The sequence below is a fragment of the Diuraphis noxia genome, unplaced genomic scaffold (assembly GCF_037042655.1).
Source record: "Diuraphis noxia isolate RWA-SAM2 unplaced genomic scaffold, SU_Dnox_SAM2 contig0001, whole genome shotgun sequence".
NCBI lineage: Eukaryota > Metazoa > Arthropoda > Insecta > Hemiptera > Aphididae > Diuraphis > Diuraphis noxia.
The window spans coordinates 17,754,857-17,774,917 of record NW_028301711.1 but is presented as its reverse complement, the minus strand read 5'-3'; the positions used below and the strand labels follow the sequence as shown (position 1 = coordinate 17,774,917).

The following is a 20,061-nucleotide window of genomic DNA, read 5'->3' as shown; positions in this document are numbered from 1 at the left end:
AAAATTTCAGTTGTCTATAAATATCTCAAAAAAAGTCAAAAGATTTTGAAAATTAAATCATGTTAAGAAAATGCCAATCTAAATAACTGATAAAATTTCAAGTGTCTGCGACTTATACTTTATGAATAATAACAAATATTTAAAATCGTTTCAGGATTAATCGTTATCGTTACGCTATTTCCTAAAAATTTAAAATTCAAACGTACTTAAAATTTTTCCTATAATGATTTTTCGGGTTGTCTCTATAGCTACTTGAAGGAAAACTTATGCAAAACTTAGTGTTATATTTTTAATCCTTAGTTAAAAACACAAAAAAATTAAAGATTTTTCAACTTCAAAATTACTTGCAAATTTTCACGTTTTTGACAGATTTCGTAAAAATTTAAACTATAAACGCTTATAAAAAAAAATTGTGACTAACGATTTTTAATTTTTTTATAGTTACAATAAGAAAAAATTCTAAGGAACCTTGTATTAAATTTTCAAGTTTATTTGGTCATCCAAAATTTTTTTACCGATACTTAAATAAAAATTCTCAAAAAAATCGAAAATCTCAGTGATCTATAAATAACTCAAAAAAAGTCAAAATTAAACTGTACATAGTTAACACTAACATAAACATTTGGTGAAAATTTCAAGTATTTACAGTGATTAGTTTTTGAATTACAGCCATATAAAAAATCGATTTGGTCAAAACTGGTTTTGCCTAAAAATTCCCGTTTTTCTGTCATTTTTTTTTTGTTTTTATCGATTTTTTTGAAAACTGTTGGAAAATGTTTACTTTCGACCTGTATAATGCACCAAGGATATTCACTTTTACATCGGAAACCACCCCCAAAGTTTGAAATCGAAGCATTATTTCGACTAGTTATGCTGTACACAGACACAAAAATAAAAACATACACACATCATTGTAAAATCAATACATTCATCACTTCGTTCAGAATCTAAAACTAAATAACTTACCTATTTATTGTAGCTTCATATTTATAAACTTAATGACAACATATATTTAAATATAAAAAAAATACAGCTTAAGGCATGTATTATCAATTAAAACAAAAAGTATGAAATAATACTTTGCAATAGTATAAACTTAATATATACTTTTGAATTTCGATACTAATACCGTGGTATTTGAACAATATGTCGATGATGGAAATATACAATTTTCAGCTTCCAGGATTTCGGGTAAAATCAGACTGTAAAAATTTTTTAAATAGCGTAGCAAAATAAAGCAAATTGTAAATATCAGTTTTGAGTTGACATACAAATTATTTGGTCTACATTAAGATAGCACTGTCATGCGTATCAAAAAATGTAGCAATTTATTAATGTATGGTTTAATATTTTAGCACTAAGTGCCAGTTTCAATTTTATAGATGTACATATATAATACATACCAATCATAAAAATATTTTTGTATCTTATTATTTATCACTAATCAATGTTTGACCTGCAACAAAAGAAGTTGAAAATCAAAAAAAATATCTAAATATAATTGTAACGACCTTATTCTTTGTATAGGACTAGAAACGTCATGTCTTCATCCCAGTCTTCATCAAAGTCTTCACAGTCTTCATCGAAGTCTTCACAGTCTTCATCGAAGTCTTCAACGTCTTCATCAAAGTCTTCACCTTCTTCATCAAAGACTTCTCAGTTTTCTTCTGATTCTTCATCGGAGTCTTCTTTGAAAAATCGTAAACCGTCTTTACATGAACTTCAAATGTCGATGGACAAATGTCAGTCGGATTGGGATAAAAACTATAAGATCAACAAGATCAAAAAGAGCATTGACAAGACTAAGCAGACTTCAATTGTCTTGCCCTCAAAGCGATTTGATGTCAAGCCAATGTTTCCAAAGCCGTCTGGTCGTCAAAACTAGGATCTAAATTGTATTACATTCTAATACTATATTATTATATTATCAAATTTTTTTTTTAATAATTATTTTACGTAGATTATTGAGACGAATTATATATCAAAATTTTTAATAATTTTTTTTAATTACATTATTATGTCTTAATGTAACAATTTCATTTCAGCATCAATTAATCAATAATTAATACTACATTGAAAAATTATATTAATAACTACGTGTACTCAGATAATTAATTTCCCATTATTGTTCATAAAAATATGTTAAAAACTAATTATTGTAGGTCATATTACATAATATTGTATGTAGGTAGCATGTTTGAAAACGTAATCATATAAGTGAATATATTTATGGTAACGTATTGGTTCTAGAAATCATAATACGGATATACGGTTTAACCGTGCTTTTCTACACTCCACAGAATAGATATGGTGCACAGATACTACCGCGTGTGATAGTTCTATCTAAAAAAATCGTGTTCCAAACATAGAGTAAAATCTTACTGAACCGTTATGTTACATCTTGGATACGCAACACTATAACAGTAGGTAATAGATCAGCCGACGAGGTATACTGTCCAAAAAGAAATGTAAACGATGAAGAATATACTTATAAAAATATATGGTATTTTTTAAATCAAAAACATTAATATTATTATTATCTGTTTTGTATATTGAATAAACATGCAGATTATTATAATTGGTGTTATAACAAGGGGGGTGGCGTGTAGGGGAGGTGTGGGTGCGAAGCACGGGTCTGTGTAGATTAATAAATTGTGCACTTAGAACGCAATTTTAAAATCGTTGGATTGAGCTCCTCTACTTAATTTTTCCCAATTCGAGCACTGCTTGTAGCACTTTAGTACAAGTGCTAGGTTAGTACCAGTCCTGTAAAGAATACTTTTCAAATACTTTTGGTTTTTAAAGTAGGTTTCTAATGATTTATCGTGATATAGACACATTGTAAGTTTATAATAATTTTTATTTTATTTATTATTTATTGAAAAAATGTTTACTACATTTTAAGAACATAATGTTTTCAAAATGTTCATCGGTCATACTGCTTCTCTTTTTGGTCATGGTTTCTCCACCCACATTAAATACCCGCTCCACTGAAGCACTGCTTGGCAGCGGAGTATTGAATTTAATGAAAAAGTAAAAAATTAAAATGTTTGAAATAAAAAACCAAAGTATTCAATACAAACAAGTACTTAATACATTAATACTTAAAAAAGTATTTAAAATACCATTCAAAATACTTCATGCTGAAAGTATTTAAAAAGTTATTCAATAGGTACTTAAAAAAGTATTTGAATAGTGAATACTTTTACTCAAATAATTTACAGGACTGTATATTACCAATATTAGTTTGTAATATTGTACTTCATTTTACAAACTGAATTTACTTATTTTTTTCCAAAATGTCCATAAAATATCTATGGATGGTAAAAAAAAAATACTTAATTTAAAAGCCTAAAATATGTGGTTTGTTTAAATGCTTGGAATGAAACAATTTCAAATGCTCATATATCAATTTATAATTTTGAAAATAATTTTTTTACTAGCATTTATTGTCTGCTTATATGTTTGAATACATCAAATTTCTGTATATCGCCAGATGATGTGTATCTTTGTTAATTTGAAAAATTTAAGAGAATCAACTTATGAGACTTGATGGTATGAACATTATCTGTGTTTGTATGTGGGTATTTTACAATACTATAATAGATAATATGCAAAACTTGCCAAAAAAGTATAGACATATTTTATTTATTTTTACGTTGGATACCAACTGTGCTATCAAGTCTTAGTTGTGGGCAGGGGGAACTTGAACGCTCACTCAGTTATGTAGGGCTGCTTGACTGACGACGTGAGGGGCAGCCTCTTGGTGGATTTTATCAGCTTACTCAATTTGACGTCGTGCATTACTTGTTCATCTCCCACCTACGTTAGGTACAATACTTGATTGATTGTCGGTGTTACCTTTGCTCGGTTGGAACCGGTGACGGCGATCAAAAATTGTACTTGAATTCATAAAGCGACCATCGTTACATTACCTACAACTAACAGGATATCTAATAACGCACATCTCAGAATGAATGGCAAAAAGAGTCACATGGTCAGGTGGCGAGCAAACTAGACTGGTTGGAGTTGCATTCCCACCCCCCCACAAACCCCCAACACATAGATTGCTTGTTGGACTTGATATTCTATCAAAGCCACTACAGGCTGCGTCTAAAACTTTGTTGCTGTGATTTTATTTTATTTTTGCATATCATAAATGTTTTCCGTGACATTTCTATGTTGTCCTGAACAATTATAGTAGTTCAATACAATTACTTTGATAAAACTAAATGTTATAATGATAATAATAGATATTTAGTTTATTAAAATTATTTTAATAGCTATAATAAGTAAGAGTACATCGATATCCATTAATCCTTATCAAAATTATTATTTAAATTTAAATGTAAATTAATCATATCGGTGACATTTTTGTGAACAAATAGCTATTACTAAATCATTACCATAATATCATCAAGCCATTTGTCATCGATAAGATGCTTGATAAAAAAACCATCCTGAAAAACAGAATGTGATGGTCAAAACCCAGTTCATTTAGTGTTCGACATTAAATTATAATATAGATTTTTATTTCTGCTCTCTTCTGCATCAACATCAAGACAACAATTTAAGTTAACAACATTTTTAACGGTAAGAAATATTGATTTTATTCTCGGAAAGTGAAATTCTAATTAGTTTTTTTTTTTTAAGAACCCATTGTTAAAATACATTTAATTTTTTTATTTAATTTTTAATATTTGTCCACCCTAACCCATTATTTTATACAATATTAGGTTTATACCAACTAAAAAGTTATATTGTTTATGTTGTTTTTTTTTTTTTTTTCTAAACTATATTCAAGTTATGAAACATTTATATTAAGTTCCTATTAACTATTATTTGTTTTTACACAATTATTTAAACTAAAAGTGAATTTTTATTTTGATGATTATTATTTCACTTTATTTAGCCATAAACTTTTGCAATATTAGAATTTCTCCCATTTACTCGTGCTAATATAAACATATGGTTTAGTCAAGTTACTATCATTAAAACTCATTCTTTGGGTGTTAATAATATATTTTTGTACATAGAAAAAGACCTTTTCACGTCAACCGATGTAATTGGTACATATTTCACAATATATACTAAATAATTTGAATCATACTGTTCCACATTTACGTTTAATGAAGTACCATTATGAATCAAATTAACTTAATGAAAAAATTAATTATTAATATAAAATTAACTTATTGGTAATAAAAAAAAATTGTGCCTATGTATTCTTATAATTTTTTATTCACCATAAGAATAACCTATAAGGGACTTTGTATTAAATTTTCAAGTATTTTGATAGGGCCAAAAAATGTTTTCAGAAAAATTGAAAATTTCAGTCGTCTATAAATATCTCAAAAAAAGTCAAAATATTTTGAAAATTAAATTCATTTAAAGAAAATGCCAATCCTAATAACTGGTAAAATTTTCAAGTATCTACGACTTATACTTATTGAATAATAACAAATATTTAAAATCGTTTCAGGATAAATCGTTATCGTTACGCTATTTCGTAAAAATGTAAAATTCAAACGCACTTAAAATTTTTCCTATAATGATGTTTGAATTATCTCTATAGCTACTTGATGGAAAACTTAGTGTTGTATTTTTAATTCTTAGTTATAAACACATACTTTTTAATGATTTTCCAACCTCAAAATTACTTGCAAATTTTCGCGTTTTCGACAGATTTCGTAAAAATTTGAAATATAAACGCTTATAAAAAAAAAAATGTGACTTACGATTAATGAATTACGATATTAATCAGATTTTACGTTTTCCGGAACTACGATAGTATCTTTAGATATTTAGCTTTCCATAATTTTTTTCATCTAATTATATAAAACAATAATAATGATCTAACATTGTAACCACCCGTTTACTGTGATTATCTTTTTTACTAAAATATAATTTGATATTAATTTATACGACAATATAAACATATGGCTTAGTCAAGTTACTATCATTAAAACTCATTCTTTGGGTGCTAATAATATATTTTTGTACATAGAAAAATACCTTTTCACGTCAACCGATGTAATTGGTACATATTTCACAATATATACTAAATAATTTGAATCATACTATTCCACATTTACGTTTAATGCAGTATCATTATGAATCAAATTAACTTATTGAAGTTCTGCCCATCCATTATTCTTTGAAAGAACACGATTGCATTTTTCTAAAATCAATTTTGCTACTTCAGAATTAGCTTCCTCTAACTTTTGTTTTGCTTCTAACACAATATTTATACATTTTTCCAAGGTTTCAACTAAAAAAAAAATTATATATAGGTAAATACAACAAATACTTGAAACAAAAATAAAAAATACCTCTTTTTTATACTTGTGTAATTGCATGTGGTATAAACCCAAAAATTGTTGTAATGAATGGATGATTAATTTAAAACGTAATAGTTAATAAAATACAATAAATAATTATTTCAAAATAATGATAATTATTCTTATTTTTTCAAACTCCCCCCCCCCCCCCGAAATTGAAATTTTTTCCTGCGCACCAAGGATATTCACTTTTACATCGGAAACCACACCCAAAGTTTGAAATCGAAGTATTATTTCGACTAGTTATGCTGTACACAGACGCAAAAACAAAAAAAAACACACACATCATTGTAAAATCAATACATTCATCACTGCATTCAGAATCTAAAATCAGGTTTAGGTTAGGTTAGCAAAAAAAAAATTTAATCCATTAATATCAGAACGAATTAATCACACTCCCCTCAAAAGAAGCATTTGCTACAAAATCCGAGCCCTATTCATTACTAATCAATATTTGACCAAACACAAAAGAATTTGAAAATTAAAATAAATACCTAAATATAATTGTTACGACCTTATGCTTTTTATAGGATTAGAAACGTCATGTCTTCTTCTTAGTCATCATCGAAAAATCGTAAACCATCAATACATGAACTTCAAATGGCGATGGACAAATGTCAGTCGGATTGGGATAAAAACTATAAGATCAACAAGATCAAAAAGAGCATTGACAAGACTAAGCAGACTTCAATTGTCTTGCCCTCACAGCGATTTGATGTCAAGCCAATGTTTTCAAAACCGTCTGGTCGTCAAAACTAGGATCTAAATTGTATTACATTCTAATACTATATTATTATATTATCGAATTTGTTTTTTAATAATAATTGTTCGTAGATTATTGAGACGAATCATATATCAAAATTTTTAATAATTTTTTTTAATTACATTATTATGTCTTAATGTAACAATTTCATTTCAGCATCAATTAATCAATAATTAATACTACATTGAAAAATTATATTAATAACTACGTGTACTCAAATAGTTAATTTCCCATTATTGTTCATAAAAATATGTTAAAAACTAATTATTGTAAGTCATATTACATAATATTGTATGTAGGTAGCTTATTTGAAAACGTAATCATATAAGTGAATATATAATTTTTAATCATTTCTTTTTTGACATTTTAATATATATTATATTTACAATTTTAAAAATGATTGTAAATAATAATAACTATAACTCGTTTTATAGTATAGCTAATTAAAAAATTATAAAATGTATTTATGCTAAAATGTTGGCTCTTGATACCATTGTATTTATCCACGTGGCTCGTAGACGTATTCATGTTTGCCATCGCTGTTATATACAATTAGTGGTTTATATTAAATTGATACAATTGTCCTGCAAAAATTTTACTGCATTATTGGGCATGAAACAAATCTAATCGAATAGAGGAGCTTATGCAGGACGGTTGACTACAGGTAGAACAGTGTTTCTTAACATTGACTTTACCATCCTCTAGTGTGTATTTTGGTTTGTTAGGGGGGGGGGGGGTGAGCTTTCAAATGCGGAGTAAAGGATAAAAAAAAATTATCAGCGTTATGTGACACATATTATCGTGTTATAAATATTATTTATTTTATGTATAAAAGTTTAAATTAGAGTCAAATAATATTTTTATTTTATTTTAATTTAAAAAACCTAATCATAAAGGTATGAGATTTTTTTGTTGGTGATGTCTGAAGTTTATAGTCCTTGCAGTTCTAACACGGCACACGGCCCTTCGTATCGTGATTCGTGGTTGAAGCGGCGCGTGTTGCACCGGACAAACACTTGACTGACGGTGTCGAGTTGCGGGGGCACAAATATGTGCCTAGACAAGTCGTGATTTGCCCCCGGTGGCATATTGGCATTCTGGGATCGGTCTCGGCACTTGTATTCTACTACGCGCATAGGCGCAAATAGGGGGGGGGGGCTTAGGGGGTATTAGCACCCCCAATTTTAAAATTAGCACCCTCAAATAATTGTCGTGTTTATGTATCAAAACGTCTAGTTACAAAAAAAAAAAATAAACCAAAAACAGTTTTAATAATATTATCATTCGTCAGACACCAGGTTATCACTTATCAGTTATCAGAGTATATTGAATGAAACATGTGTTACTCAACAATTGACATTTTTTCGAAGTCTAATCTATTTATAGATCATTATTTATTATTTTCCGATTTTTATCTTCCACTAAACACGGTCGTCGCTGTCGGTTATATTATTATCACAATCAGCAGCGACTCGAAGCTACGACAATAATATCACGTCATATTTTTTTTTTAATTAAATAGAAAAAAAATGTTTTCAATTTTTAATAAATTAAAAAACAAAAACGTCAATAACAGTGATTCGAATACAACTTCTAGTAAGTATAAATTATAATTTATATTCCTAATTTCATTTAGTTTTCTAACATAAATTATTTAATTATATAAACTAAATATTCAAGGTTAAATTGTTATAAAACATTTTTGCTCGAAAAACTAAAAAGTCATTAATGCCTCATAGTTATAATTTAATTTTAATTTAAGAAAATTGCAGAAAATGCAGAGCTTAAGCACCCTCAGTTTCATTAGTCCTGAGTAAGCACTCTCATTTGTCGGTTTTAAATTTCCACCAAGTTTAAATATAGTTAACATATATAGGTAGTTATCATAATATGATTGATAAAAATCATAAGATAGCAAATACCTATATTATTACGGTGACGTACCAGTTAGAACTCCGTCACTTAAATCCGCGGGATCAAAATGTCAGTAGGGTATCTAGTAGTCGGGGTATCAAAATGACTAGGAGAAAGTAATGGACCATAGGGGATCTAGTTGTAGAGACTCGAGAGTTCAAAATTTCGAAGTAAACTCTGGTCACTCAGTAACCAGTGTACCACGAGCGTCGTGTACGAATTTCGGAAAAAAAATCCACCGACGAACGACCCCGGAAAAAAAAATCCGCAACCCTAGGAAAAAAAATCCCCAGACCGCAATATTACTCACAACCTCTTGAAAATGGTTGAACATATATTTTTAAACGTTAACTGTTATCTATAATTAGCTCATTATTAATATTTAAACTAGTCTTAAGTACACTCGGACATCTCAAAGAACTAAATTTAGAACACCGCAAACGTATAAACTTTGAGCACTCTTTTGAAAATGATAAATAAATCCGATGTGCGCAGCTTTAGGTTTTTTACCATTAGTTTAAAAAATGTCCACCGTTTCCATAGCGTTGTCGTTCTGTACTTGTGTAGTGTGTGTTGTGCCCTAAATGTGTACTGAGACCTATAATATGTGGTGCACTGAAAAACGTTGCTAATTTTTATTGTACAATAGAATGTTTCATGTTTGAACATGGTCATACCCTATACCCACTTATTTTAAGATAGAGAGTATCAAAATTATGGTAGTGAGCCCATTACAGATAAGATAGGTAATTGTAACCTTTTACCTTATACCTAATATATATATATTATTATCGGTAGGTACAAACTATACTGCACACAACAATCATATTAAATAATATTTAAAAATCTTATATCGTATAAATTATCGTCAAAATGTTACAAAAAACTTAATATTTTATTTCGGGGATTTAATTTTTACAGACTTGTACAAACATAAAATTAGTTTATAAAATATTCTGCTTTGGAATATAAAATTAAAACTCAATGTTGTTATTCAAAAATGTAAAAAACTTAAAAAATATAATTTTTTAATAAAAACTTTGTTTTTCTAACAACTATATTAATTTATTGAATGATATAATATAATATACCTACGTATTTGTAATTCAATATAAATAATGTGGTAATTATAGATATAATATATTAATGTTTAATAAATATTTATGAATAAGGTTATGAGTAATATTGTAGTCTGGGGATTTTTTTCCGATTACCTTGTACTTAGTACTTACCATAAGTCGATATTAGTCATATTAAAAAAATTGTAACTATGAATTTCTTTTATTTTTCAACTGCTATTGTAATAATATGTTAATAGCAATTTTATTAACATTCGGTGAAAATTTCATGTATCAATGGTCATTCGTTTTAAAGTTACATCAAAAATTAAAATCGATTTTGTCGAAAACTGATTGTACGTAAAATTTCCTGTTTTTCCGTTAATTTTTAGTTTGTTCATCCCGATTATTTAGAAAAATATTAAGAATTTTTTACTTTTGATCTCCCAAAGTATCAACTAGATTCACTTTCTGATCGAACGAGGAACTGAAGTCAAAAATCGAAGCACTTTTACTGCCCCAAAACGAGATGACATACACAAAAAAAAAACACACACACACACACATCATGGTAAAATCAATACAAATAAAACGAAAAATCTCACTGACGTGTTCACTGGTGAAGAATGACTGAGTTCTGGCAATCTGGCCTCTGGGTAAAGATATATATTATAATTTATAATGTATTAGTTATTATTAGTGTATATGTATGTTACGGGCGGTTACGGCTAAAGTGCACATAATCCATAGTAGTTGGATAAAGTAAACACTTAAAATGTAAAATCATTGTTTTGTACATTAACGTCATTAACCGACTATTTTGTACAGTAGCCATTGATGGATCGATGAAGTAACTGGTTAGACAAAATCTGGTACTATTTTACAAGTTGAACGGCACTAAGCCACTAATTAATGAAAAATATGACTTAAAAAATAACTTATGATGGTGTATTTATGTTGTGAAAACCGTAAAAAGATAAAATGGCATTTTAACTTACTATAATAATAATAAAGAATAGTAATAACCAGTGTTTGAAAAGAACGTCGTTCATGAACGCACGTTCACGCGTTCACGTTCATATATAGTGAACGATACGTGAACGTCACTCGTTTTTTGCAAATAGAACGTGAACGTGAGCGACGTTTATATTTTTAATGAATTTGATCAATTTTTAAGACGTTCAATTTATTGACCATTTAATAAATATTATATGTATAAAATAATTAATTATATTATAATAATAATATTTTCATTTTTCCCATTATAGGTAATTCCTACAATATTTGTTTAATTGCAAAATATATTCCAATGTCCCCGGCTAGAAATACAACAATAATATTATGATTTCCACGAATTTATAATAAACCTAATCGATTTATCATGAATAGGTGAAGTGTATATCTATTATGGTGGACGGGGATCGTGTATAGGCATGGGCTTTATCGTTTATCATCTGCATCGTCGACTATTGAAAGTTAATTACTGGGAATCACAAAACGACAGTGACGCTCGGTCGCCTGGTCTGGTGACCTGGTCCCGTCTCTCAGTTGTGTGCATAGTGCCCTGGTGGTAAATTCATTATTCGCTTAATTTTATCACTTATCAAAATATAACTCAAATAACATGCGGATCATAGTTGAAGCTTGAAATCATAGAGTAACTCTATGGTTGAAATATACAGGTTATTGCATATTGACTCGGATTGTTATCATCAGTAACCAAACGCGTCAGTAACAAAACGGCTGCGTAAAGGGATATCACAAATATCAATTATTCTTATCATCAAAAATACGCTGACAAAACCACGATCTTAAAAGATCTAACCGTGGACAAAAACAAAACTAACAAATTCAAAATTCTGCGTTTACATACTTGATTAATGATTATTATTGGCTCCCTTTACACTGCCATTTTTGTTTTTATCATAAAATATTTGATCGAGAAGGGGTATATGTGCAATATCCTTGTATATTTCAAAAATGTGTCAGATATTAAAAATTTATTCAAATACTTTATAAATTGTATATTATGCTCTAAAGTCAAAATTATGTTTATTTTTTGGTTGAGCGTATACGTTTATGGGTTTTTAATTTATATATTGACTGCAGACTAACGATTCATAAAAAAAAAATTTAATGAACGCGAGGGGGAAACACGTATGAGATTATAGGGTTTTTAAGGCCCTATAAACCACCCACGACTCAAAGGGAGCAGTTGAGTGGTGACCGGCAAGCTTGCCCGCGTGTTGACCCGAAGGCCAAGTTGGTAGAACTTGCAGGTTTTAGTACACGCATCAACAAATGAATGTTGAAGATTTATCTAAAGGAGGAAACAAGCAAAAAAAAATGTATAATATTAATAAAATATAGGTTTTTGGGTAATCACGCGGTTGTATTTTACATCGGCACAACGTGCAATAAATAAAATGTTTTTTTATTTATTGTTTGCGCATGGCAATTACAAAATAAATATAATATACTAATATAGTTTGGTACATGGCAAGTGCATAAGAAATATAATCAAATGAATATAGTTGGGCAGATGGCAATTACAAAATAAATATAATAAAAAATAAATATAGTGTTGGGCACATATTAAGCGCATGAGCAATACAATAAAAATGAATATTAACGCTACGGCTCCGACGAGCAGTTACCGAGCACATATATGAAATTATATGTCGGTATGACATACCAATAACATATTATTTGTAATATAGTACACGACCCACGGCTCCGCAGGACGATTACCGGGGCATCTTTTAGGAAAATCGGAATGTAAAAAAAGAAACGATAGTGATACATAATCAAAATGAAAAAGGGAGAAAGGAGAACCTAACCTTGGGGGGAAATAATACTTGACGACGACTGTTTGTACTGAGCGATGATGTTGGAAGTGACTCGCCCTCCACGGGCCTATGATGTCACCTCAGCCCATCATGGTGGCAGTGGCGTAGCCAGGGGGGGGTTTTGGGTGTTTAACCCCCCCCCCCCCCAATTGACTTTCAACATCTAATAAATTATTATATATTTCATTAATTCTAGTACCTACTATCTATGAAAATATATGACATAAAACGTTTCTGAATATTCAGAGAACTCGTCCAGAAACGACAGAAACCTGATTGATATTTGATAATAATAATAATATTATATTTTTAATATTATCTGCACGAGTTTTCAAAAACACTGTGGTTATGACCACGATTAAAGATATTATTTATGGTTATTATTACAATGTATCACGGTCTTAGAAGATAAGATAAAGACCGTGCAATGTATTATCACAATATTTGATAAAACTGTTTGCTTATAATTTATATCACGATAATATTTGAATGTGAGACTGTTGTTATCTATTACTTTTGATTGTGTGATATTGTGATAAATTAAAATCTGCAAATTTATAATTACGAAATTTACGGATAAAAAAAATTCTAATTTGTCAATTGAATTAATATTTGATATTACACATTTTACTTTTGCCGTTATGGATAAATTTCTAATAAGAAAAACGAGTACAGCAGTATCTCAATCATCATCAAAAATTGATGTAGACGATGTGGTGAGTTAATTAATTCTTAATTCTATTATTTATACAACAAATAATATAGTCCATACAGGAAAGTAACATGAAATTATGTTAAATATGTCGATTATTATATTTTAGACTAACACTGATAAAAACAAACATAAACGTTCTGTGTAAGATGATGAAGATCTTACCACCAAAATTGCTATAACTGTAAGTTATTACCTACTTCTTAATTACATTTAATTTAAAAAATGACCTATTTACTTAGCAGTTAGCAAAAACTACAAGATCATTATACCATATTGTGTTATATTACTTGAATTAATGATTTTATTAGTAAAATTAAAAACGTATACAGCTATGATGCAATAGGTACCATTGATACTATATGGCCATATGGGACTAACAATTAATGTTAAAACAGAGTAAATAGTGCTAGATGTTTTACAGTTTTAGCCGATGAAACTACAGACATTGCTGGTATTGAACAATTTTGTTCCTGTTAGTGATGTCACTGGAAAGGGATTAGCGACTACTCTTCTGACAACTTTGGAAGAAATCGGAATTGATGTAAAATACCTACGTGGTCAAGGGTATGATGGTGCCGCGTCCATGAGTGGACAATTCAATGGAGTCCAAGCTCATATTACTAAACATTACCCTCTTGCACATTATATACACTGTAGTTCCCATAGTCTCAATTTGGCTATTTCAGATGCTTGTAGTATTCAGTCTATAAGAAATTGCACTGGAACTATTCAAAAAGTTTGTATTTTTTTTAAATACCCCAAAAAAAATAATGTTTTATCTGAATCAATAGGACGTGTATGTTCTTCATCAACTCATAACCGTTTGAAACTGTTATGTCCAACAAGATGGGTAGACCGACATGACTCAATCATTATTTTCCTCGAGTTATTTGATGCAATAGTTGATAGTTTATCAGAAATTTGTACTTGGCTTGATAAGGATGCTTCATCAGGAGCATACCAATTGCTGTGTGCTATAAGACAACCAGAATTTATACTAGCAACTTATATACTGGGACACGTGTTGAGTTTGAGTTTACCATTAAGTAAGTTTCTTCAGACAAAAAATATAGATCTGGTTGAAGCTATTCAAACCGCTGACAACGTAGTAAATATAATTAAACAGCTAAGATTAAATGATAAAAGTGAATTTAAAATTATATTTAATAATGTAAAATCTAAATGTGATGCCTTAGACATTGAGATATCTATTCCTCGTACAGCTAACAAGCAAAAAAACAGATGCAATGTCCAAGTTGATTTGCCTGAAGATTATTACAGAATATCTTTATTTATTCCATTTATAGATCATTTTTTAAATCAATTAAATGATCGATTTTTAATTCATAGATCTATAATTGAAAATTTTAACTTTATTTTACCATCATCCAATAGTATACATAATGAAGACAAAATTAAGCAGCTAGTTGAAATGTATCAAGGCGATTTAGACTGCAGTGTGTTAGCAGCTGTGAGTGAAATTAAAATTTGGCTACAAAAATTTACAGCAACTAAAGATTTACCAAAAAATGCCATCGACGCTCTTCAAAAATGTAACATATCAATATTTCCTTCTACTTTCAAACTTTTACAGATTTTAGCAACTCTCCAAGTCACAACTGCTAGCAGTGAACGATCTTTTTCCACATTAAAAAGATTGAAAACATATTTACGAAACACCACATGTGAAAATAGGTTGAATGGTTTAGCAATGATGAATATACATAATGATATAATAATAGACCCTGATGATGTCCTAAATAAATTAGCGACTAAAACAAGAAGAATACGGTTGATGTAAATATTGTAATGTGATTAAAATTTTGTTTGACATTAATAAATAAATGCTTTAATTGAAATTTGAAGTACAATACAATTTGAAATAATTTGTTTTATATATACCTAAACCGTAAACCCCCCCCCCCCCCCCCCCATTGAAAAATCCTGGCTACGCCACTGCATGGTGGTATTCCACCGATGGTGAGAACAAATAGTAACAATCGCCAGTCCGGGAGACGTTTCACGAGAGTCGATGGCGTTGAGAGAAGAAGAACGAAAAATAGATCTATCGTCGATGGTGGTTAAAAACAGACAACCCGGCCGTAGACGTCAATGGCTGGTCGTAGGCCGTTGCGGTGTCTTAATATTCTTGCAGGGTAGAAGGGTGATCAGTGTCGTCGCGTCGGGAACTTTCATGCAATGTATATGGTGGGGAACGGGTTGCCATGTCCGTATGCGCAAGCGGCCGCGACCGCGACGATCGACAGCGACGGCGGGGCGCCAGCTACGACATCGACGCGTTGGTCACTGCATGTGGAAGAGGTTGGGAGACTAGTATTACATAACAGTGTTTTTGTCATTATAATATTTAATGAGCGCATGCATAATAATACAGATTATGGTTAGGCAGTCTTGGGTAGTATTCCGAATAAAGTATTCCGAATACAGTATTCGGAATACTATTTAGGTATTCAGAATACCTTCGAAAGTATTCCAAATACTATATTCGGAATACTTTAATAGTATAACAATATATTTTTTTAGGATTTTGGTTAGGTATACAATTTAAAACGAAAAATAGAAAACGTATAATTTTTGTTGGAAATTTCAAATTTGTAGGTAATTCAGTAATCGATATTTGATAACATCTATCAATAATATTTAATATCATACATTCATACAATAATAAAATTATGACCGGTATTGGTTTATATCATGTTTAGTGTTTACTGATTAGTGGTTACCGATCAGCGATACCGATTGCAATAACAAGAATGCTATAAATAAATTTGTATATTAAAGACTAATGGGTATTGCCGTATTGCTTATCTTTTATATTTTATTTACTGTGACTGAACGTCTGTCTCTGACGTATCTGTAGTCTGCACATCGTTGTACCCATACTAACTATGGTCTATGGTCTATGAAAAGCCAATAAGCCATTTAGAAATGCAGAATGAAGTGCGACAGTGACACATCACACATTATATTGACATACCTAGTATATTATTAATTTATTATTATATACCATTTTACATATTTTTGTTTTCAACGTGTTAAATCATTAATTTGCGAGTTCACAATTATGGCAGGTAAAACTTTAAATAGTGTAAATAGTGACTACCGTCTTCCTTGGATTAAATATGAAAATATATTTAAAATTGTAAAATTAAAAGAAGATTTTGAATCATACCAAAAATATTTGGTTCGTTGTAAATATTGTGTATCAACTAAATTATTAACAGCAGACACAAGGACATGTTCAAATCTGTTAAAACATTTAGAAGTAAGTACTTATTCCAACGATTAATACTTTGTATCTTTGTCCTACTATTATTATAATTATAATAAAAGTTTAAACAGATTATTTTCGGAGCATTGTATAATATATTACTATATTAGGAATATAATACCTATTACCTAATACCTAAAAATTATAGAGAGGTTACCCAATTTATTTTAGATGCAACATAAAAATGTTTGGACTTCGAAAAATGACGAGACTGTCGAGACTAAAACCAAATTGAAGAGAACAAGTGATTATGTTACAGAAGAAACAAATGAGAGCTTAAATTTGGTGAAAGAAAAGAAATCAAAAGTTACTATATTAGATTTTTCTAGAAAAAATACTTTGACATCTCAAAGTAAGTCAAATTTTAGTTTTAAATTGTTGATTACAAAATATTTCACCCTTTGCCCACACTATTAATTATAATTTCCACATTTATAAATTGGGTAATTTATTTGTATGGCAAACGTTTAACTCATTTTTAAATTAGACTAACATTCATTAATGTTTTGATTGTAATTTTTTTATTTTATATTTATTTGTCATTGTGTTTGTTGCTTATTTTTTACTACTGCTGTAAAATTATATAGTTTTAATTGTTTATAAATATTCATATTTTAGAGGAGTTAAATTTGATGATTCAAAATCTAGTCATTAATGCTTCATTGCCATTTAATTTAGTGGAGCATGAAGACTTTAAAAAATTGATAACAGTTGGATATAATGGTTGCCATGTATTAACAAGGAAAACATTGATGAAAAATATAACTGTTCAACATGAAAATCTCATACTTACAATGAAAGATGCATTTTCCAAAGTCGAATATTTGACCACAACAGCTGATTGTTGGTCTATTTTTAAAAGGTGTGGCATTAAAATAATTATGTACATTAATATATTATAAACTTATATATAAAATGTTTTTTTCAGGTCATATTTAGGGTTGACATGCCATTGGATTAATCCAAAAACTCTTGAAAGAGTATCTTGTTTGTTGGCCATTAAAAGAATAAAGGGTAGTCATACGTACGATATATTAGCTAAAGAAATGGAATCAGTATATTTGTACTTTAATATTAGTGATAAAGTCATATATACAACTACTGATAACGGATCAAATTTTGTCAAAAGTTTCCAGTAAGTTTTGTTCAGTGTTTTCTACTAAAAATATATTATTTTTATAACCTATGTGGCTATGTTAGCCATTAGGTATTCTAAAACTTATGGTTTTACTAATCTAAATGTTGTATACAAAATTGCAAAAGTAATTTCAGAAATTCTTTTTATAAATGCATACCTAATGGCTAATACCAAGCTAATAGCAATAATACCTATTGCCTATGATTTATGATATCATATATTTTTATAATTAACTAGGCGCCCAGGTAAGACTGGTAAGATGTAACTTAAACTAATAAAAAGTTACTCACTTAAAATAGATAGCTTAATTTGAAATAGTTTTTTATAAACTAGAATATTATAATTCAAATTTGTACTTGTATTTTAAAATAACTGGTTAACTAAGTTTTGATGCTGAATAAATGCTGGATTCAATTATTATTTATAAAACTTTGATTAGTATACTGTATACCTATTAATTATATATAATAAATAATAATTACGATTCCTATTGGTATGTTTGATGATAAAAATGTGAATTATTTTCAGAATGTTTGGTCAATCTTTAGAGGTTCAAGCTGTTTATAATAACCAAAAAGAAAAAGAAATACTTAATTCTTTGGAAGAAATGAACGAAGAGGAAAATGTACATGACAATGATGGGGAAAGTAATATTGAAGAAGAACAAGAAGAAGACATTGAGTTTTCTAGTATACCAATTTCTGAAGTTCTAAATAATGAAGAATTTAGTTTAAACCAACAAAGCAATTCTAATTGGGAAGACACCTTACTGTATAATTTGCCCAAACATCACCGATGTGCTTCACACACCCTCAATTTAATCGCTACAGCTGTAAGCTACATTTATATACCTATATATTATAAATTAATTCTTATTTCTTATTTCTTCATTATTTCATTTTAAAAAGAGCCCTTCTAAATTTTACAAGATATGTGATGCCCTTACGGTTAATCGTTTTTCTAAAACCGATATAGAATTTTTGGAGGAGTATTTACTAGTTATGGAGCCTCTGTGTGTGTGTCTAGATGTATTACAAGGGGAAAAACATATGTATTTTGGTTACTTATTACCATCTATCACATCACTCAAACAAAAATATGATGATATACTATCGGAAAAAAAATTAATTTTTTGCGATTTTCTGGTTATTTGTCTTAAGAATAGTGTAGAAAAACGTTTTAATAAACAGCTCAGTGATCCATTTTTATTGTCTGCTACACTTTCTCATCCATACTTCAAAACGGCTTGGCTTAATAATAGCGATAAAAAAGATACAGCTTTATCATTTTTTAAGCAATCGTGTTTAGAAATGTTTGAGCAACAAAATGTATTGGAATGTGAATCATCAGACAGTGACGATACAAATAATTTTTTTGATTGGTCAAAAAATAAATCGAAATTAACTCTACCTTTGGAACAGGAAATATCAAATTTTTTTACCAAAAGTCCAACTAAAAGCTTAGATTCTTTAGTTGAAACTCCGACAGTAAGAAAAGTATTTGCAAAATTCAACACACCACTGCCAAGCAGTGCAGCTGTAGAACGTGTCTTTAGTGTTGGCAGTGCCGTATTGACTAAAAAAAGAGGAAGAATGACAGATGAAAACTTCGAAAAAACATTAATGCTAAAATGTAACAAACATTTAATTTGAAAATATTTTAATATTTTGTTTAAATAAATACTTTTTACCTAATTTAGTATGTATTGTTTTCAACTGTGCCTGTCCTGATGAAAGATTTTATGCTTTGATAATATAATTAATATTATTCATAGAAGATAATAATATTGCAGATAATTATTAATAAATATTATAATTTAATATTGTAAATCATAAATAGTCATAGTTAAGTAATACTGTAATAGGTATATTATAATTTTAATTTACAAACAATATATTATATATTTAAGCATTGGCTATAGTTCCCCCAAAGCAGTTATTATTTTATTAATATCTAAAAAAAAATATTTTAAAAGTATTTGGAATATTTTT

General features: G+C 29.0%; 2 protein-coding genes across 2 annotated transcripts; both read left to right on the top strand.

Annotated features, from left to right (window-relative positions):
• Window positions 1-13,566: 13,566 nt before the first annotated feature.
• On the top strand, window positions 13,567-15,441 carry LOC149060073 (52 kDa repressor of the inhibitor of the protein kinase-like). The gene is made up of 5 exons (XM_089227650.1): window positions 13,567-13,641; window positions 14,068-14,335; window positions 14,432-14,748; window positions 14,837-14,895; window positions 15,036-15,441. The coding sequence occupies exons 1-5, from the start codon at window positions 13,567-13,569 to the stop codon at window positions 15,439-15,441; spliced, it is 1,125 nt and encodes a 374-aa protein (XP_089083776.1).
• A 1,274-nt stretch (window positions 15,442-16,715) lies between these two features.
• Window positions 16,716-19,722, top strand: LOC149060072 (uncharacterized). Its single transcript, XM_089227643.1, has 6 exons — window positions 16,716-16,926; window positions 17,104-17,284; window positions 17,551-17,794; window positions 17,861-18,067; window positions 18,599-18,902; window positions 19,231-19,722. The coding sequence occupies exons 1-6, from the start codon at window positions 16,726-16,728 to the stop codon at window positions 19,720-19,722; spliced, it is 1,629 nt and encodes a 542-aa protein (XP_089083769.1). The 5' UTR covers window positions 16,716-16,725.
• Window positions 19,723-20,061: the final 339 nt, after the last annotated feature.

Bases quoted from the DNA above. Each gene is read 5' to 3' on its own strand.
- LOC149060073 (XM_089227650.1), top strand. From the start codon at position 13,567: ATGGATAAATTTCTAATAAGAAAAACGAGTACAGCAGTATCTCAATCA. The intron at 14,749-14,836 runs GTAAATATAATT...GTGATGCCTTAG, and splicing joins TTCAAACCGCTGACAACGTA to ACATTGAGATATCTATTCCT. The intron at 14,896-15,035 runs GTTGATTTGCCT...ATCATCCAATAG, and splicing joins AAAACAGATGCAATGTCCAA to TATACATAATGAAGACAAAA.
- LOC149060072 (XM_089227643.1), top strand. From the start codon at position 16,726: ATGGCAGGTAAAACTTTAAATAGTGTAAATAGTGACTACCGTCTTCCT. The intron at 17,285-17,550 runs GTAAGTCAAATT...TTCATATTTTAG, and splicing joins AAATACTTTGACATCTCAAA to AGGAGTTAAATTTGATGATT. The intron at 18,068-18,598 runs GTAAGTTTTGTT...AATTATTTTCAG, and splicing joins AATTTTGTCAAAAGTTTCCA to AATGTTTGGTCAATCTTTAG.